A 21,405-nucleotide genomic window follows, 5' to 3' on the forward strand; every position below is an offset into this window, starting at 1 on the left:
CTGAGCTACAAAAGAGGGACCAGCTTCTTTCTGACTCTCACTAATCAATGTGGAACCTAGGATAGTTAGGTGCCTTCCTTGGTTGACATCTTCATTTGATTACCCAAGAATAAGGGGATATATTTAGTGCAAGGGGTCTGTAGTTGTGGAGTGGAGTATGTGAAAGGGACTGGGGAGACCTGAGTGTGCTTGAAGTGTTCACAGCACTGAGATTCAGATCCTCTTCCTTTCCTATGTTTCTCTGTGTTTTGAACAATAGAGATCTTAGCCTCCTGCATCAGTTTTGGAATTAATAGCAAAGAAGGAGGAGCATGACAGAGGCAGCACTAACCCACCCTTTGTGTGTTAGAATATATAAAGAGTTTATTTCAGGTCCCTGAGCTGCAACTGGCAGTCTGCTCTCCTGTTTTTAGGTGTGATTAAACCCAAGTTTGCAGTATTGCCATGTAACCTGCAGGGCTTGCTGAATGTTCTCCTAACACAGCTGCTTTGTTCTGCAGAAGCTGCGCAGTGGTACAACAGGTGTGTCTGCCTTGATTGTAGGGAACAAGCTACACATAGCATGGCTTGGGGACTCACAGGTCATGCTTGTGCAGCAAGGAAAAGCTGTGACATTAATGGAACCTCACAAACCAGAACGGGAAGTAAGTCTGACTTGTTCTTTTTTCTCCCATGTGCATTGTCAGAATAGCTCCCAAATCCTTTGGGAATCAAACTTCCTGAAGTGTTTGGTGCTTTACACAGTAACATAAATTGTAGGGGAGGATTCAGAGAACTGACAGTTTCCTTTTTGACATCCACTTCTTTGTCTTGAAAAGGTGATCCTTACAACTATGCCCCTCTTGAAGGTACAGAGGGTCCTGTCAGTCCTGCCTTCAGTTCCTGCTCAGGTGGTCCTTTCAAAATTTCTAGCAATTGGAGACTTCCACACATTTATTTTGTGTGTGTGTGTGAATCTAAAACTGCCTGTTACAAATGAACTTAATTAATTTGAGATTCATAACTATTTAAAATGTTAGCATCATGCAAGTCTTTAATAATATGCTATCCTATCCTTCAAAAGCTGATGATACTCTACTGCTATCCTAAGTGGCTTAAAAGTGTTTTGCATTCCCTACACGTTTTTAAATAGCTGGATATTTCATTACATGAAATTTGATGGGGATCTTTCATTGCAAGACCCTTGGCCTTCAGAGTATGAATGTTTGTTAAAATAGTGTAATTCAAGAAGTATCAATACAAATGCTCTTGTCACAGCCTAGCTACCTTGTATTTTGTTCCAAAGATTTCTCTATTTACTCAGTTGCTGAATGGGATGGAAAGAAGTGGGAGCAAAGGGTGCTCATCCATATGGATGAGAACATGATGATACAAAAACTTAAGCATTCTCCTTTTTTCTGGGGTTGTTCAGTCTAGACAAGAGAGGACTCCAGGGGAATGTGGCAATGCCAGCGACGAGCAGTGTGAGCAATCTGGCAGTGCAGGCCTAGAGCCTGACATGGTGGTAGGCCATAAATGCAGAATCAGCTAGCAGTGGAGCAAAACAGTGCTGTGCCTGCAGCATGTAACTAAAACAAGACACTGGTAGCTATAAACATGGACAGTTATCTTGGGACAACAGGACATGCACCTGCATCAACAACCTCATTGTGTCATTAGTAGTTGGACCAATAATCTGTAATAGTGCAATGTGTGGTCACTCATAGGGAACCAATGGAGCTATGCCAACGAGACTCTCCGAGTTTATATAAGTTGTAGCAGTTGCCTTGCTACGCACTTCTTCTGCCTTTCCTGTCTCCTGTTTCTTCTACACTTTACAGTGCTATACTTGCACTACAGGCCTGCACCATAGGCCTGCAACACTGGAACAATAAAGGAACAATACTCGATCACATTGGTCAGCCGTATTGATTCCCAATCTCCATCATCTACAGGGGAACCTTAGAGCAGCCTTCTAATACCTGAAGGGATCCTGCAGGAAGGCTGCAGAGGGAGTCTTCATAAGGGTGTCTAGCAGTAGGACAAGGGGGAATGGCTTGAAGCTGAAGGAGAGTAGGTTTTGACTGGATTTTAGGAAGAAGCTCTTCAGTATGAGGGCGGTGAGACTCTGGAATAGGCTGCCCAGGGAGGCTGTGGATGCCTCCTCCCTGGGGGTGCTCAGTGCCAGATTGGGTGAGGCCTTGAGCAGCTGAGTCTAGTTGAGGTGTCCCTGCCCATGGTGGGGAGATTGGAGTAGGTGATCTCTGAGATCCCTTCCAACCTAGGCCATTCTATGATTTTTTTAGTGGACAAACCATAGTAGGGTTTCAGTATAAAAATTGTCTTCTACTGTTTTTCAGGACGAGAGAGCACGGATTGAAGCTCTGGGAGGTTGTGTGACCTATATGGACTGCTGGCGGGTTAATGGCACCTTGGCTGTTTCTAGAGCAATTGGTAAGATAAACCATCAGAGTTAGTACAGTTCAGATTAAATTTGATGTTCTTCATAGGAGAGGTGCTCCAGCCCTCTGATTATCTTCATGACCTTCCTCTGAACCCCCTCCATCCTGTCCATCTCTCTCTTGCATTGAGTGCTCCAGAGCTGGACACAGCATTGCAGGTGAGTTATCAGGGCAGAGGGGCAGAATCTCCTCTCTCCATCTGCTGGCCACACTGCTTTTGATGCAGCGTAGGATGCCATTGGCCTTCTGGGCTGCAGGTGCCCATTGGTGGCTCATGTCCAGGTTCTCATCCATGAGCACCTCCAAGTCCTTTTCTGCAGGGATGCTCTCAATCTCATCATCCCTCAGCCTGTACTGATAACGAGGATTGCCCCAGCCTAGGTGCAGGATCTTGTGCTTTGCTTTATTGAACCTCCTGAGATTCTCCTCAGCCTGCCTGTCCAGGTCCCTCTGGATGGCATCCTGTCCTTAAGCTTTCTTCACTACTACTAGGGCAAAAAAGATAAAAGACCCTGGGCAGGTACAGTAGGTAACTGTAATGTATAGGTGGAAGTAAATTAGTCTGAATTTGGATCAATAGCAACCTGTCTGTGTGAAACCAATGAACTAAACACAGCTTGCAGATTGTTATGGCATTGTGTTGTGTATCTGATAGCTAAGAAAATTCTTGTTTTCATAGCATTCTGAAGGCAGTCCAAGAGGCACACCTGCAAAATGAAGGCCTGACTATTTCCTTGCACAAATATATTTCAGAGAGAAAAAACTTTGAAAGCATTTCCACAGTTTCCCTGCAAAAATAGGAAAGCATAAATTATAGTAACTGCATAGAGAGCTACTGCATTTAGGTAGGTTCCAAGCATTCCTAAAGAAACAAAGGCCTCCCCTGCTTGTTCTATAGCTTTTCATTACTCCTGTCCTGCACCAGGTACCTCTGGAACATACTCTGGCTGTCCTTGGGGATGGTGAAAACAATCAGTGAGAGAAGTAACTGTTTACATTTGAAATAAGAAAGCCTTTGTTTGGATTGTTTGTTTTAGGGGATGTATGCCAGAAGCCCTACATCTCTGGTGATGCAGATGGAGATTCATTTGATCTGACCGGCTCTGAAGATTACTTGCTCCTAGCCTGCGATGGATTCTTTGATGCTGTCAAGCCATACGAGGTTGTAGACTTGGTCCTAGATCATTTAATGCAAACCAAAGGAGTGGGTCTTAATGCAGCAGAAAGACTGGTGGCTGCTGCAAAGGAAAATGGATCTAGTGATAACATCACTGTTCTAGTGGTGTTCTTGAGGGATCCTCAGGACATCTTGGCAGGCTGTCTCAGAGACCCTAAGAGCCTTGAGGCTGGTGATGATGCTCGGAGTTCACCCTTTAATTTCCTCAGCTGTGAGGCAGCAGCCACACAGTGACAAAATCTGCTTAAATGAGAATGTTTAAGTAAGTTCGTGCCAGGAACTGCTTTACACTGAAGAAGCCTCTCATACATAGGCAAAAGGTGTCAGGAAAAGAGTGACAAATGGACAAACATTTGCAAGAAGGGCAAGACTCCTTTTGTTGACGTCCCATTTGTTTTTTCTCTTCCCTCCTTCCCTCCTCCTTTCAAAAACCACTGAGCAGACCTTGTACAGCTGTTTCATCTCTGGGAGCAGACTTCTGAAAGTGTGCCCCAGGGCTGCTGGTCATATCCCTCTGCCCTGGAAGTGGCAAGAAACCTTACTGTGTATAAGCTTAGTGGGTCAGAAAACCTGCTTGTGAATTCTGGGTGAGAACTGAGTGAGAATCATAGGATTGTTAGGGTTGGAAGGGACCTCAAGGATCATCTAGTTCCAACCCCCTGCCATGGGCAGGGACACCTCACACTAGATCAGGTTGCTCAGAGCCACATCCAGCCTGGCCTTAAACCTCCAGGGATGGGGCTTCCACCACCTGCCTGGGCAACCTGTTCCAGTGTCTTAACCCTGCTTAAAGAGAATGCTTTGTGTATTGTGAGATTAACTTTGGAGACTGGGAAGAGAGAAACTGTCACCATCACAGAGGAGCTTGTTACTGTGTGGGGTCTATAGGAACAAGCTTGGTGTGTGACTGGGGGTGACACTGTTCTGTTCAGGGGTTCGCTTTTGTTTTGTACCAAAGATGAGATTCCAAGGGTGATGTGGCTGCTTCATTTGGAGGCCTTTAGCTTCGTGTGTGTGGAGAGGAGAAAACAAAACTGAAGGCTTAAAAAAAAAGGCCAGAAAGCTAACTGGAAATATCCCAGGCAAAAGGATACAAAACCAGGGGTTGCTCTGGTTTATAAACTGGAATCCAATATTTAACTGCACTGGATTATTTCTCCCTAACAAATGCTTTATTGGCTGTCTGGCAACCTGAAAAGAAAGGAACATTATTATTGTATTTGAAAGATCTTTACAGTATGTCTGCTGTAGCAGTTCAATATGCTCTGTTCCTGCCACTTTTTGGTGTAAAAGTCAGCATTTTATTTTTATTCTGTGTTTATTTCCTGAACATTACAGTTGGAGGAATTCCCCCCCCCCCTTTTTTTTTTCTTGTCTTTCAGTGTTACTTTATTTTTTGTTGTGGTTCTTATTTAAATGAGAATTTGAAGGTGGCTGTGTCTTCTTCTTATCTGGTTTTAAAAACAGACTACCCTCAAGTGCCTTAAATATTTCACCCAAGTATTGTTGGCTTCCTGTTATATTCTGGCAAGCCAGTTTATAGTGTTTTTTAAATGTGACTTTTTAAATGTCATTAATATGAAATGTTTCATGCACTTAAAATCTTTTATTTTTATTTTATTTTGTGTATGTGTGTGTGTGAATGATTTTAGTGGAACCTAGGTTTCAAAAAAAAAAAAAAGAGAAGAAAACAAGAAATCTTTCATTGTTGCCAAATTTTGTGGCTTGTAGTAAAAGCTTGACCATATTGACTGTGGCTTATGCCCTGCCCCATGCGAGAATCTCATTAGCTGATCATAAAGTAAACAATCTGGGTCATCCTGGCTTTGATTTAAAAACAAAACCACTGCTGACCTTGAGAGGAAAATCTAATAACACAAACTAGAAGCAGTTTAGTACCAGTTTTTTAATTACTAGGTGGTTCATTTGGCCATGGTCTTTTTGTACCTAAATAACTTATTAAGGAAATGCGAAGCTGAAGTGAAGATGAAAGGATGTTTTTGTGTGACTGTTATGCATCCATTTCATGCTGGAGCCTCTGGTTGTGTTTTGTCTTGCCTTGCTAGCAGGACTCACAGGATCTGAAGGCTCAGTGGTAAATGTGTCAGTAATTTCTGTAGCTAAACAAGAAATGCTTCACATCTGCCTAATTTAGAAGCATGTGGCATTGCAATATGGCAGTCTGAGATGTGCTGAACGCTAATCTTGCTTAGGGACAGTTTAGACAGTAGAGTTGAGACGGCTGAAAGGATTGAACAGAGCATCACTGTTTGTCCATGGTGCTTCTGCATTGTCAGCTGTCCTGGGGCAGTTAGGTACCTGAGGAGCCTGAGGTTTTTACTCAATTGCTGTGAATGATCATTTGGTTTGACACAGAAGCTCCTCAGTCAGCCACTATCTCATTACATAGCAGCTTGGACACTGACTTCCTTGTTGAGCAATGCAACAACAGGAGCTTTTCCTCCAAGAAGGCTACAAGCACTTTTCCATCCTGCATTTTGCTGCCCTGAAATACATGGAGAAGGCTTTCTGTGCCAGCAGCCTGCTAGATGTAGATGTTCATTTTTTTAGTGAACCTACTCTGGATTTGCCATCTCCTGTCTTTGATTTCTATCCCAGCTATTCAGTGATATGCTAACTTCTGATGACCGCTAGTGCCTCTTGGTGTCTTGGAAATAGTTCTCATTATTATTTAGTAAGAACCATACAGACCTGTTTGATTTCACTACTATCTGAGGTTTATCAGGAGAAGGAAAGTGTGAAATGTTGGTAAAGTTACTTTAGTTTCTAAATGTGCCAAATTTCCTGAAACATGGTGCGAAAAATCCTTTGTGATCATCCTTTTATTTCAACCTTTTTGGGACAGATTTGCATTGCAGATGAAAATCTTAAGTCTTTTAATGGATACTTGCAGCTATGTGAGAATATCCTCTTTTGTTTCCAGTTGGATAGATTACTATACTTTTTTTAATGGGAGCTAAGTGGAATGGGCCTTTAGAAAGCTATCTGTGGTGATCAAAAAATGTCATTCCCAAGCCATGCTCTAGGGGAGAAATTCTGTACTGTGAGAAGCTGTTCACGTAGATGTTTTCATTCTGAATGACCTGGTGCCTCATGTTTTTGAGATGTAAGTGGACAGGAATAGTCTTTGAGAACTTAGACTTCAGTGGGGAAGGGACTACCAATGTCCACCAATGTCAAATTAGCTAATGACAAACTGACTAACTTGCCTGTTTCCTTGTCTTTCTCATGAGCATGCAACAAACCCAGTTCTTGAGTCTTGTCAAGCCTTTGAAGCTGTAGAAGTCAGCTGAAGGATTCCAGACCAATGTTCAGTGCAAATGAAAGTATTTTCATATTTCACTAGACTCCAAAGGGATGGCTGCTGCTGCTGCCTTTTAACACCCAGCCTGCATTTTTCAAATAGAACACACCTAAATTCTTGTATTTTGCTTGATCAAAACCTAACTTTAGTCCTTCTGCATAGGTGGGTATCCAGCATCTCTTTTGCTTGAAGGTAATTCGTACTTCTGCCTTTCTTTTCCTTCCCTTTCCTACCCTGTCCTCTCCTACAAAGAAACATACCTAAGACAGTGAAGTCTTCGGGGTCTGACATAGCCAAGATGACAATGTTACAAATTAGGTTTATTGAGGGGCTGGTCTGAGGTTTATTTTGGGTGGGTTTTTTTTTGCCTTTTGGGGATTTTTTTTAGAATACAAAAGGTAGAAGTGCAGGAAAATATTCAGAACAGAGGGAGATAAAGTAAAATCCATCTTCTGTGTGAAGGAGTGAGAGAGAGAGAAGAATGCATTTAAGTATTATTAATGCCTATTTTAAAAGGAAGTGGGTTGGAAAATAGAGCTACAAATGTCAGTTCTTTAGAGTGAATAGCAGTGCTTGGAAGAATTAGAAACACACCCATTAAAAAAGTGAATCTTGGATGTGGTAACTGTGTCCTCAATCAGCCAAGGAAAGAAACACAATAAAAGCATCCAAGGTGACTTGCTGTGACCCCCTCAGCACTGCCTCAGAAGCTAATGCTACTAAATGGATTCTTCTAAAGGCCCTTGTGTGAAAAGTGGTGCTGAGAGGGAGCATCCAGTATGCCTGGTGCTGGTCACTGTGCAACTGCTGTCATGAAGTGTGGCAACCAATTGATAAGGCTGGGGAGCTCTCAGCAGATGAGTAATTGTGCATGGAGTGCTCACAGCAGAGATGGCAGCTGAACAGTGTTAATCACAGTGCTGACTTTAATAGCATTTAATAGACATTAATCTGAATTCAAAGTCAGGTGAGATACTGCTCTCTTTCAAAGGTATTTCCAGTGCTGTTAGCTTTCTGTCAGGAAAAGACACTAAAATTTCCTTTTTAGTTTTTCCTTGTTCTAATGTTGGGGAAAATGCTTCTCTTTCCTTACAAATTCTGGAGATAAGTTGGCTGTCTGCCCTGGAAGAACCCATTTTCAGTTGATAGCTTAAAGCAGCTGTTTGTGATTGGAACTTCCCTCCTAGGCAATCCTTTTAAAACTAACAAACAGGTGCTTGCAAAACAAGTGGCTGAGAACCCCAGGTGTTTCTGAATGGTGTGGCACAGGTTTGCTGGTTGCAGCAAAACCCCTCAGTCTGTAAAGGGCATGGACAGTTGAGCTGCTTAAAGCCTAAATTAAGATTGCAGCTCCACTCTTTGTGTGAGACTGTTGGTTAAAGAACTCTTGTGGATGCAGGTACTTAATGCACAGCCCCAGACACGGTCTATTTCTATTCTTGCAGTGCTGAAGTATCAACAAATGCTGTAGGGAGAAAGTGGGGGGGATGTTAGCCACAACAGAGCAGATTGCAGATGATTCATATATAATTTAACTTTAGTTAAGCCTGAATTAAATTTCCCTGCTTAGTTCTATTGCTGCCCCTTTTACATTTGAGCCTGTGTCACCAGATAAAGTCCTCTTAGGAAATGATGGCTCATCCCTCATTTTGAGGAGCAAATAGCTTCTGGTGGACAGCATGGCCTTCAGGAAGGGTTGCAGAGGGAGAAAAAAGGAACTTTCAAACAAGTGCAGACCTTCACAGCCTATGCTATGTGATGTGCTCTCTCTCAACACACGTTTTTAGCAGGTCTAGTTGCATTTGAATAGTTGTGCTGGAGAGCAATCAGTTTTCTGCCAAGCTAGTGGTAACCTTTAAAACTGACAGCACAAAACCCAAGAGGCCAGTCTTCCAGCTTTCCTAAATCAAGCCACTAAAGCAGCCAGCCCTCTGCACTATTTGTTTTGCAGTGCTGACAGCTCTAAGAGCTCAGCCAGCCACTTTCTGCATATGTTTTGGTTGGGTTTAATATATTTATTGGATTTTGCTCTACCTGAAGTTATTTCTGTTGGTATCAGTCATGTCAGCTGAAACGTAATCGCACACAGAGGATGTTAGGGGCTGGAAGGGACTCTGAAGATCATTGAGTGCAATCCCCCTGCCAGAGCAGGACCATAGAATCTAGCACAGATGGGTCTTGAAAGTCTCCAGAGACGGAGACTCCACAACCTCTCGAGGGGGACTCGATTCCTGTGCTCTGTGATGGTTCACAGTGAAGAAGTTCCTCCTCATGTTGAGGTGGAACCTCCTGTGCTGGAGTTCATATCCATTGCCCCTTATCCTGTCACAGGGTGCAACTGAACAGAGCCTGTCCCCTCCCTCTTGCCACCCACCCCTCAAATATTTATAAACATTTATTAAATCCCCTCACAGTCTTCTCCAGACTAAACAGCCCCAGGTCTCTCAGCCTCTCCCCATAAGGCAGCGCTCCAGTCCCTGCTTCATCCTTGTGGCCCTCCATTGGACTCTCTCAAGTAGATCTGTGTCCCTCTTGAACTGGGAAGCCCAAAATCAATTGGAGATATGAGGGAGGTATGGCTGCACTTGAACACCTGCTTGTCATAGACAGTTCTTAAAATACTGCCTTAAAATGAACTTCTAGGCTCTGGTGCGAACCTTATCACTGAACTGCTCAGGAACCTGAAATCTTAGAGAGAATCACTTAAACTTCTGGTTTGGTGTGACTTCTCAGGGCCCAAACACTCACAAGCCTTCCCCACAAGCTGCTGGATATTGTTAGCTTGCTGTGTTTGCCAAGTTCTGCATGCTGCTGCTGGTGCACACAAAGCCAAACAAAAGGCAGCTGTGTTGGCATCCTGGAGAATTTAGCAAGCCGCAGCTTTTGTCAAACAGAAGAGGACAAAATCAATAGGAAAAGAAATGTTTTCAAGCTTCTTGGAATGCAAACAATGGAATAAAAAAAAAAAAAGGCAGCCTAGAAGGGTTGGCAGTGCAGTGTCAGCTTAAAAGCACTGTTTGAAGCAAATGACTTTGGCTGTTTTGTAATGTCTGCTTTATTTTGTTAACAAACTCCTCCTAGTCGGGGTTTCATGTCTTGTTGATGTGTGCTTGTTAGTCTGAAGAGAGAAGATATATTTAACTTTCTAAGGAGCTGAATGCATCTGGGCTTTGTGTGACTAGTTAGATTATGACTGTTGAATTTGCTCTCAACTATTAAGCCTGATGACTAATTTCCAGGAAATATTAGCATAGCAAGTACCGAGCTTATTGGTGATTAAGTGGTTCTAGATTTCCACGCACAAGAGCCTCATTTTTTTTCCCTGATCTTCTGGAAGTTCATTATCATTTCTGTGGCAATCCATCAGGTATGTGCAAGGTTTGCTGCTTCAGCAAATGGAGCTGGAAGGTGTGACCATCATTCCTGCAGGAAGTGTTTGTCCTTTTGCCTAAGGAGTGATCACTCCTTTTGGATGTCTAAGGATAAAGAGGTAATAGCTAGGGAACTAGAGAGATCCTATGGGGACCTTCTCAGGGTTATCAACAATGGCTTCCTCTCTTTCATGTTGCCCTTTCTAACTTTGTTAAAAGGCATTCTGGTAATGCTGGATGGTTAATGCTGCTTGCTTTCCTTTTTTTTTCCCCCTTTCTTTTCAGTATGTTTAAAATAGCAAAAATGTTTGTTTTGTTGGGGTTAAAACTCTCTACTGGAAATAAAAAGGTCAGTATGAAGTTTTAAGTTTAAGTACCTTTAACTTACTTAACTACTTCAGCTACTTCTAACCTCTGCTTCTGAAAGTCAGTCCTGTGCTGTATCCTCCTCACTCTCTTCCCAATTTGCTTTTCCTTCGCTCTCTTGCATCCTTTTACATTGTCAGCCCCATCCTCCAAAATGCTGCTGCTTAGACTTTAACTCCTTTGGCTAAGTCAGTTTAATGGCCACTTACAATTTCATTTTCATCTGTGTTCCTAGTGAATGAGGTCTGATCTTTGGAGACCTGCAACACCAGGAGTGTAGGAAGTACCATGTCAGCTAGGAAGATAAGAGACTATGGCAACTCTTTGTCTTTGGTATTGACCAGTATTGGATGTGTAAGAAGACAATCCTGTTCTGTGCATGCTATTCCATAGGAATACTTTAAGCTTATTTCAGGTAACAGTAGCTCTCATCCTGAGTACAGGGCTTGAGAAATACTCTTGTCTCTGTATTTCCTTGTTCTGACAGAGGGCATTTTCAAACTTTTGCACTGTTTAGAGGAGGGAAAAAAACTTTCTAACTCCCTTCACTGCCAGCTCTCTCTTTCTTGCAGTAGTTGACCAAGTGGACAGGTTGGTAACTGCAGCACACCACGTGGCTAATTAACCTCCCAGTCAGGGCAGTTCTTCAGTATCTTGTCTGTACCATAACTTCAATCCTCTGCCTGTTTAGTGGTAAGTTAGACCTGTATAGCTACTCCTGCTGACTTTAAACATATGTGGTTTTTATCAGTATTAAAATAGCACACAAGCAGAACTGTTGCTTCAGGCACGTTTCTTGCCACTGTTGGCTAACAACCCTTGAATGAAAGTAAGAGGGCCAGTGACTGAAACAGGAGCTGTTAGCCAAGTGTTGTAGAATCTTAGTCCTTATTTATTTTGTATGCTAATCTGCACTTGTGACCCTGAGCAGAAAAGCTGCAGTACAGCAGGTTTGATAAGCTGTGGCTTAACCAGTTATTTAGTATCTTTAAAACTCTTCCTTAAGCTGACTGGTTTTGTGCCCAGGTCAGAGACCTGTTGTCATTGATCATTAAATGCTATGCATATTGTACATTCATTTACATGGATTGTTCTAATAGTGCTTGTGTGGATTATGCTATATTACCATATTTATATATATATATGTATGTATGTATTGCATGAGGTTTAATTGTTGGGGGGTTTTGTATTGTCACTTTTGTATTCACACAGTGCCTCATGTATCTATTTGCATATTGTAAGAAGTTGTTTCAAAGCAGTGAATGGAAACAGGGGGGGGATAAGAGCTCTCCACTGTAGGGTCTAATACTTCAGAAACATCAATAAAGCATTGTGATTTGAGGTGGTGTTTGTTTCTTTTCTTAAATGCATTTTTTCCATTCTACTATTTCAAGTAGGTGGATCTGCAGTGGTCATATTGCACATCTTCAAGTGGTTTCCTTGTCATCAAATCTTTTCTTCCATGGGGCTGTTACTAAATATGGCAAGAAAACTCCCTAAGACCAATGAGGCAAGCAGGCATTTCACAGAATCACAGAATGTTGGGAGTTGGAAGGCACCTCAAAAGATCATCCAGTTCAACCTCCCTGCCAGAGCAGGACCACATTGAGAAGGTCGCACAGGAACACATCCAGACAGCTTTTGACTGTCTCCAGAGAAGGAGATTCCACAACCTCTCTGGGCAGCCTGCTCCAGGGCTCCAGCACCCTCACAGTGAAAAAATTTTCCTTCTGTTCCAGTGGAACCTCCTCTGCTCCAGTTTGCACTCATTGCCCTTTGTCCTATCACTGAACATCACTGAGCAGAGCCTGGCTCCATCCTGCTGACACTGCCCTGCACATCTTTTTCAACAGGAATGAGGGTACCCTTCAGTCTCTGCTTCCCCCAAGAGACTCTGCTCCCTCAGCTTTTCCTCACAAGGGAGATGTTCCACTGCCTTCAGCATCTTTGTGGCTCTGTGCTGAACTCTCTCAAGCCATTCCCTCAGGTCCTTCTGGATCTGAGTTAATTTACTACAGCACACAGAGGACATTTTGAGCATGATGGTGACTTTCTAAGTATGGCTTAGAAGCTAAACTAATCTGTGTCGGTTTTTCTGAAGTGTTGGTGTTCATATTCTCAAGAGAGGAAGACAGAGATGAGAGACTCAAGAAAATTCTTGGAGGGGGTCTGAGAGTTCCAGTCTGTTAGGCAGTTTGGCTAAACACTGTTTTATTTATCCTAGTGAGGAAGAGAAACAAAAGCCCAGGAAGAGCCCAGGACACTGCATAAGAGGGAGGCAGAGAAGGTATTTCTTGAAATACACAGATAAGGATAACCATAATTAACCAGCAGGTAGATTCTGCTCAAGATGCTGTGGGCATACTTCAATCTACTTCAGATCAAACCTCTTGAAAAGATCTTCATTTCGTTGTTCCAAATGTTTTTCCGTTTTGTTTGGGGCTTGTTTGTTTGTTAACAGTAAGAACTTACGGAGTGAAAATTCACTTGTGATATCTCTAGAAAAGTAGCAAATTCTCAGAAAAGTGTAGGCTGGGGATTTGCTTGACTTGGTTTGGCAGCAATTTCCTAGCCTGCGATTCATTTAGCTCACCAGGGAGCTAAGCACCAGCTAACTGCTGCTGTTCTTTCATGGTTATGTAAAGCAGCTGTGGAAATCCATCATCTTTGGAGGTAACTCCACAATCCAAAGGCAACTGCAGCCAGTCTTTGCTGATAAGAACACAGCTGAACAAAATCACTTTGGTGTCTTAGAAGCATCTTTGGTACTTCCTAACATGGGATGCCATCTTCCTGTAGATCTGAGCCCCTTCCAGCTGCAGTTGAGAACAGGACTGGGGATCACTCTAGTTCCTCCTTGCTGGTGCCCAGCATTGGCTTTACCGTGTCCTTTCATTAGTAGGAGGTGAAATATTGCTGATTCTTGTTGGCTGTGCTTAGTCATGAATGTTTTCTTCTTCATCTAAGGGATCTCTGATAGACCATGTGTTCAACATGGGGCTCATTGCCAACCTTCTGCTCAGTGATACCAGTCATCTGCAGCCTCTGCTGCTGGTGGGTTTGAGCACAAAGCAATCAAGAAGCCCATGCAATGAATGTAAAACTTTGATTTATAGCCACATGAAGTTAAACTTAGATACTATTGCTGGGGTTCATGACACATCAGCATTAGCCACCTCAGCTGTTTGAGCAAGGAAAGACAAATCTTCCTGTTTAGGGTCCTGTTTAACCTCCCCCATTTGATGTGTTTCTTCATGGATAATGGGCTGTAAAATCTGTAGCCACTCATTTCCTAGACTATAAAAGTGAAGAAATACCAGTGGTGATGGGGCAGATGTTTCTCTTTCAGCCTGAATTAGTGATACAACACAAATGGGGGCTATTCAATTAATGTAGGGCTGCTCAATTTACCTTGAGTAGTACTTGCTGCTTTCATCCAGGGCACCAAGAGGCATAAGGACACAAAGCTGTTGAAGAGAGTCCAGAGGAGGCCACAAAGATATGAGGGCTGGAGCACCTCTGCTGTGAGGACAGGCTGAGGGAGCTGGGCTTGTTCAGCCTAGAGAAGACTCGAGAAGGACCTTGTAGCTGCTTTCCAATACCTGAAGGGACCCTACAAGAAGGCTGGAGAGGGACTTTTCATGAGAGTGTCCAGAGACAGGACAAGGGGGAATAGTTTGAAGCTGAGAGAGAGTAGGGTCAGACTGAATCTTAGGAAGAAGCTCTTCAGTATGAGGGTGGTGAAACTCTGGAATAGGCTGCCCAGGGAGGTTGTTGATGCATCCTCCTTGGGGGTGTTCAAGGCCAGATTGGGTGAAGCCTTGAGCAGCTGAGTCTAGTTGAGAGGTGTCCCTGCCCCTGGCAGGGAAGTTGGAGTAGGTGATAACTGAGGTCCCTTCCAACCTTCTATTCTAAACCATTCAATGATTCTATGCAGAAATTAAGTCTTCAGTTCTACCAGGTCAGCCTGGAAATATCTGTCCTCTACAGCTGGGAAATGGCTTGAGCAGAAGTGCTGCTTCAGAGCTCAGATCTTTAAGAATTATGGACTGTCCTCTAGTAATGCAGGCTTCATGTGTCTCTCTCTGCTCTTTGGTGAGGACCAGACAAAACATTTTCTGCATCTTGATCAAGTTTGCTGTTCAGGCAGCACTAACATAGATTACAGGCTTTCATCTTCCTAGCTCTTCATTTCTTTCTTTTTTTTAATAGAAGAAGAAGAATGACCTTGAATATGTCATGTAGAAAGCTGCTTCTAAATTGTGTAGAGACTGTAATGGGTGTTTACCTGTTTCACCAAACTGACAATGCAGTTTTGCACATGGAACTGTGCAGATGTCCTGCAGTCAACATCCCTTCTATAAAAAACAATCATCTTGGTTTTTCAACGCGTTAAGCTGTTCTTGAATGTTTCTGGTTTACATGTCTAACAAAATCTGTTACTTGTTGCACTTCAGCTAATTCCTAACATCTTGTTAGATGCTTTTTTTGATACTTGTGTTTTGTTATTGTGTTTTTGTTGTTTGGGTTTTTTTTTCACTGGAGTTGAAATGTTTTGAAGTTTGGGTTTGCCACATTCTCGTGTGTTGTTATGCTGAGCTTGTTTGGAAAGAATCTGAAGTTCTCATTAGAATGAGAAAATATTGAAATGTTTAAATGGTGCAGCTGTTATCTGGCCTTCAAACAGAAATAGCTCTTGGGAAGAAATATTTTGAACATGCTTTGACAAACATAAACCTGCTCATTTTATACAGGAGTTCATTGTGTGCTTGAGGCGTACAGCAAGTCTTTTGCGTAGCCTAAAAGAAGAAGCTCTGGCTCTCTTCTGGTGAGGCAGACTAACTACAGTCGTTCAGCCTGAAGTTTGGTGATGTTCTATTTTCATTGGAAAAGGTTGCACAGATGATAGAAAAGACTTTATCTCCCACATTATCTTCTGGGCTGTGCAGTAAGCACTTCCAGAGAAAAACCTGTGACCTCCTTCTACCCAGCCTGGGTTTTCTGCATAGACCTTTGGCTTCTGAGTGCTTGCACACAGCAGGAAACTGCTTCAATCTCAAGGTAAGGCAGGAGGATCTCGGCATGGAAAAGGCCAATTGTTCTTCAGGTGCCTGAATCCTCCTTCAGGGCTTTGTGTTTTACCCCTAGAGGGCTCCCTCTTTCCTTTGGCCAAAGCCAAACTAAAAGCAAGAGGAAAAGATAGGAGATGTCCATTGCAGAGCGCTCTGCATATTCTGTCATTCCCGTTTATTTTCATCTTGCAGGCAGGTGCTAGAAAGCTGAGTGGGAAAGGTTTCTTTGAAGAAGTTGCAGTGTTTCTGGTACTAATTCTGAGTTTTGTTTTTTACTGGTTAAAATTCATGTGGCTGGTTCAGTCTGGGGTACAACTGTCCAGTACCAGACCTCTGATAATGGCCAGCAGCAGCTATCTGGGGAGAGTGCTAAAACCTTTTTATGTGGGAGGCAGAGAAGAAGTCCTTCATGTAAAGTGTGGGACTGAACTAGTCTAGGTTAGGATATTCCTTTTTGCATTTCCTAATTGAGACTTCAAAAATCTGAAGCCTTGCTTCTCTTTATAAAAGACATAAAAGGTACCTCTCTGTGTGTTTATCTGGCCATAAGAGATTCCTCCCTTTTAGCCTACAGCCCAGTTCCTTTATAAAACCAAGTTCTGGTGACAGTGTGGGGAAAGGGGGGGAAAAAAACTATTACAATGGATCAGAAGGTACTTTAGGCTCTCTGTATAATTAATTATAGTAATTTAAAATCTTGTGCAAAGTCTATGCTTGAAGAAGTTCTTAGTTATAATTAAGCCAAGCTGCAAATTATGAATGTAATTATTGGGTTACAGACAGGCACAGGTAACACGAGTTGGGATGCTGACATCAGATATTTCACCCAACTGCTTTCTGTTGATGCAGCTAATTCCACACAACTGTTCCAGCAGCTGGAATGAATGGCATGGGGTGAAGCATGGACGCATGTCAAGGGTTTGCTCTGACAGACCTAGCTGGCCAGTTGTCCTTGGTCTTTAAAGGTACTGCATCCTTCAGTGCTGGCTCTCAAAAGACTCCCTGGAGCACAGCTGCTGTAGTGCTGCTCCTGTTGAACCCTTGCTATTGAGGGATTCAAGATGGGAGAGTGCATTAGATGCTGAAATGCCATCTAATTCCCCTTTCTATCATGTCAGTCACCTGAAGTCTCATTATCTTTCTAAAGAAATGAAATGTTGCAGTTGAGGCCAAGGTCAAATTCAACAAGAGTAGGCAGGCTTTGTTGTTGCCTTGTGAGTCTGCTTTTAGAAACAAGAAGTTTTCTCTGTCCCACCCTTCAGTGGGTTTTCATCTCTGCAAAATGTTAGAAATACTGAATCATCCATGGAGAGACCTTCCTCTTACTGCAGATCTAAAGCTGGTTGCCTGTGCTAGTGATTGATGAGACTAGTACAGTAGGCATTCAGTAGTATGGTTACATTTAAAGTCTAAGTACAGTGTCTTGACCACTGTTCTGCTGTACAGTGCCGTGTGTGCTAACCAGATCAGGAGGAAAGCATTTCAGGGGCTTGGGTTTGGACTCAGCCTAAACCCTTTGAAAAATAGTTAAATTATTTCCCCCTTCTCCCATTGTATTTTTCCTCCTGGAAATGTTTGTGTGGTTGGGTTTTATCTTAGTTTTAGTATCTCCATTTCTGCCCTGGTTTTGTCTGCCTTCTTAGGTAAAGAAACTCTGGATCTGTGTTCTCAATCTTAAGCCCTTGGTGTAAGTGGTGACTTACACTTTTTCACTTATTTGGTGATTCACAGATTGCATTGGGCTGGAAGGGACCCTCGGAGGTCATCTTGTCCAACCCTCCCCTGCATTGAGGAGGGATATTACCAATTAAATAACACTGGCAAGAGATTAGAAAGAGGCTGTTTTCTGCAGGGTAAATCAGAGAGAAGGAGGATCCAAGGAATTCAGTATTTTTTACTTTGAAGCAGTTTAATAAAAGGTTAATAAATAAACCCTAGTACATATAGTAATGAAAACTGCTCATTTCTCCCACCTGCTGTACTGGGAAGATATGTTGTAAAGGCCTGCCCCTACCATTAGAAAATTGTCTTTTAATATTTTCTTGTTAATGACATTTGAAGCCAGTGAGCTATTCCCAGCCAGCACTGGGCCAAGGCAGGATGTGCATTAGCAGGTTAATGTCCTGCCCTGCTGAAGGCCAGGAGGCTCATGGCAGTCCTTAAGGAGTTGGCTGCACCACTTGGAGCACTTAACACTGGCTCTGCTAAAGCACTTCTTGTGCTCCCATTACCTCCTTTGGCAGACTATTCCACTGACTAATTGACTATCAGGAAGTCTTTCCTGTTCTTCACTCTTACTGATCTCACTTCCAATATCTGTAATTTCTTTGATTACTCTTTCATTTCTCCTGTAATTTTTCATTAAAAAGCTATCACACTTGTATAAAAAATTTGGAAGCTGATCAGCTAATCTGTTTTTCAGTCTTCATTGTAGCTCTTGAAGGGATTTTAGTTAAATGCTGCCTGCATGTGTTTTTGGCTGATGGTAGCAGGGTCTGTAAGCTGGCTAGTGTAAATCCACCCTTAAACAAAACTACTGCAACTTAGAATCTGTCAGTGGCCAGTGTGTGTGCCTGTGACATGTAGAGAAGCTGGCAGCTAATGAAAGCCCTGCTGAGCTGCTCAGGCTCAAGGGAAGTTTGTGAAGTTACACAGTGCACTACTTGAGATGTCACAGTGAAGCTGAGGGCTGGGGGTGCAGAGGGAAGACCACCAGGGCTGCCTTTTGCAAGAACAGTGGTGTCAGTACAACAGCAGCCTCCAAAGCTCCCTGGCTTGGGCAGTGGGAGCTGCTTGCAGCCGTGGAGAGAGGCTGGTGTGCAGGAAGTAGCTGGAGAGAGGTTTTCAAAAGGACCTGTTGTTTGGTTGTTCAGATTATATCAGTGTTCTGGCTATTGAGAGGGATTTGGCCTTTGGGTTTTGCTTTCAGCTTTATTTATTTTCGCCTGTTCTCAATTCTCTTTGTGAATACCAATATTCTGAGTCACCCAGAATGATTTCTGCTTTCATTAAAGATTCCTTCCAGCTCCCTTTCAACTGCCTGTAGGCTGTTGCCTGCCCCTGCCTCCCCCTATGCACTTTTCTGCACATATTTAGCTCTCAGTATTCCATCACTTGTCAGCTCCTGCAGCTCTGGCACTTGAATACCTTCAACTGTATTAAACTATATTGTACCTTTGGTGCTTGGTGCAACTCATCTTCTTCACCTGACCTGTTCTGTACTGTCCCTGCTACTTCTGAAACATGTTTTCAAGCATTTGAGATATGGTATGAAACCATAGTTTGTCCTTAGTCCTACAGCAGCTCTGCTTAGAGCTGGTTGAGTGAAATGGTTAATCTAGGAATCTGGGCATCCAGACCCTTTAATCTGATTTTGTTATGGTGCATCCTTCTGTGTCACCTGGAATAAATCCCTTTGCCTGTCTGTGGCTTTAGTTCTTTCATGTGGATTGGTGTTTGAATTGCCTATGGTATCTGCACCAACCAAACAGGACTATGGCTCTAGAAACCAAAATTAAAAGATGCAATATTCAAAAACACCAAACCCCAAAAGGTAATTGTACAATTCTTTACTGGGTATTCCAACATGAATTGCTGACCTCTGTGTGCTCTTAGGCTTGTGAATAAGACATTCCACAAATCAATAAAGAAAATACCCTGGGAAGGAGGATGGGGCTACAGCACTAAGTGTGGATACTGTAGATGTCTTAATGCTAGTTAATGACTGTCCCTAATGGTATTCAAACAATGTACATTTGCTTTAGCATTTTTCAAAGTCCAGATGAGCTGCTGAGAGCTCTCTTAATGATGGGAATTATTTAAGGCTCATTTGTATGCAGCATGCTCTTGCTTTCAAAGTACTCCACAGAATTCGAGCCAGCTCCAGCCCCGCAGCTCCACTGAAGTCACTGCTTGCCTGTGCACCTCTTGGTTTTCTTTTTGCTTGAAGAGTTAACTTCTTGTTACACTGATTTATTTTTTTTTTACATGTTTTCCAAGGTAAAACCTGCTGAGGTTTTTATTTTTAGTCACTCTTCACTCCTCCCCAGAAAAAGTAGCTGTAAGTAGAAATGCAGTTCTGCTGATTCTCACATCTCCCTCTTCACCCCTGAGAAAGGAGGACAGGCTAAGCAGGATGTATTTTTGTGTTCTTTTCTTTCCTCTACTTTGCACCTCCTAAGAACAGTTTCAGTGATATCTGGCACTTCTCCTGAAAACCATCCTGCAAAGAATCTCTGCCATCTGATGTATGCAAGATGCTGAGTTCTTCTCTGTGGCCCATTTCTGGTTTGACACAAAATGAACCGATGGGAGCCCAACTCCTCTACAGTTTGGCAGGTTAGTTACACTCAGTATAGGAATGTCAGGGTGCACTTTTGTGTGGCTGAAAGAAACATGGCATGGGAGCCTGGCCTGATATTTTGAATTAAAGTAGCTGCTGGAAGATGGAATAGACAGCTCAAGCATAAATTAATTTTTTAGTGTTGGACTTCATAGTGTTGGCAAGATTCTTGTAACACAGAACTCATCCCAACCCTGTTTTTAACACACGCATTGAAGGAAAATGGGGAAAAATCCACTTCTGCAACCGTATCATTTGCTCCCCCTGGGTAATGGGTAGGGGTGTCATTTTCAGCTTACAGCACAGACCCACAACCATCTACTGCCTGCACAGAGTAAGTGGGAGTAATGGCAAAGCATCCCTTCTAGAATGGGCAGAGATGTTTCTTGTCAGCTGTTAGATATTTGCTGGCAGCACAGGGATGAGCGTTGAGACGTGGGAATGATGGGTTCATTTCCAAGCTCCACAGCAGATGAATTTAGATGCCCTGTTGCCCAATTTTGTGCAATATTGTAGTATGTGACTGCCTCCCCCTCTCCCTTTCCTGCAGTACTGTCCTCCAGCACCCGCCTATGTTCATCTTGATGTTCCCTACAGCTTGCTCCTTCCCCTCCTCCCCCAGCTCCTCCCTCCCCTCTGCTCGCCCATCCCTCTTTGCCTGCATCTCTTTTCCCTCTCTCCTACTGGGGAAGGGATGTAATCACCGGAGGAATGTTGCCCGCAAGACTTGGGTGTGTGACTCTGGAGAGCCTCTGACGGTGAATGCAAAGCAGGAAAAAGCCATCTCGTGTCACCTGGCAGCACAGGGAGGGAAGAGCTGAGTGTTTTTGGGGGGTGTTCAGTGTGCCTGGCTGTCCAGCCACTTTATCAGATGAAAAATAGAGGCAAGACTTTTGGGTTGCATGTGCTGTTTCCCTATTGGTTGTGTCTGGGTGATGTATTCTCTGCCTGTGGTTTTATTAAATACCTTCCCATAGCTACTTTCTGCTTCAGTCCCCTTTGGGATAGCTCTTTCTAAGGCAGCTGCACCAGTGTGCTGAAGAAGTGAGGTCCAAGTGTGTGGCACAGAGGGAAGAGGAGACAGAACTCTCTGTAAAGCACCTAAGGAAACCTTTCACCTCAGCTGCGTGAAGCTGGTGTACTTCACACAAGCCTCACCTGCAGTTTAAGTTGCACAATACTCTCAATCACATTCACTTTCCCCCTTTCCTCCTTGTTTTCGTACATCCACAGTGCATTCAAGAGTATTTGCAAGGAGAATCCCAAGATACTGCTAGGACCCCAACTTGTGCTGCTTTTTAATAAGGCTTT

General features: G+C 43.1%; 1 protein-coding gene across 9 annotated transcripts in view; it reads left to right on the top strand.

Moving 5' to 3' along the window:
• Positions 1-21,405, top strand: part of PPM1F (protein phosphatase, Mg2+/Mn2+ dependent 1F) — a 42,360-nt gene that overhangs the window by 16,277 nt on the left and 4,678 nt on the right. For 2 of the 9 annotated variants that reach the window (XR_010989602.1, XM_068157274.1), the window contains exons 5-7: positions 501-644; positions 2,340-2,433; positions 3,479-3,603. Coding sequence is in view for 4 of the 9 variants with exons in the window: in XM_068157274.1 (XP_068013375.1) it covers positions 501-644; positions 2,340-2,433; positions 3,479-3,603 (363 nt within the window). In the remaining 5 variants the exon portion in view is untranslated. Of the gene's footprint in view, positions 1-500; positions 645-2,339; positions 2,434-3,478; positions 12,031-21,405 lie in introns of those variants that run through there. The other 7 variants (XR_010989603.1, XR_010989600.1, XR_010989601.1 and 4 more) reach the window with 7 other exon arrangements.

This window comes from Melanerpes formicivorus, unplaced genomic scaffold (assembly GCF_026170545.1).
Source record: "Melanerpes formicivorus ecotype bairdi unplaced genomic scaffold, bMelFor1.0.p_v2 SCAF_36, whole genome shotgun sequence".
In the NCBI taxonomy this organism is placed as follows: Eukaryota; Metazoa; Chordata; class Aves; order Piciformes; family Picidae; genus Melanerpes; species Melanerpes formicivorus.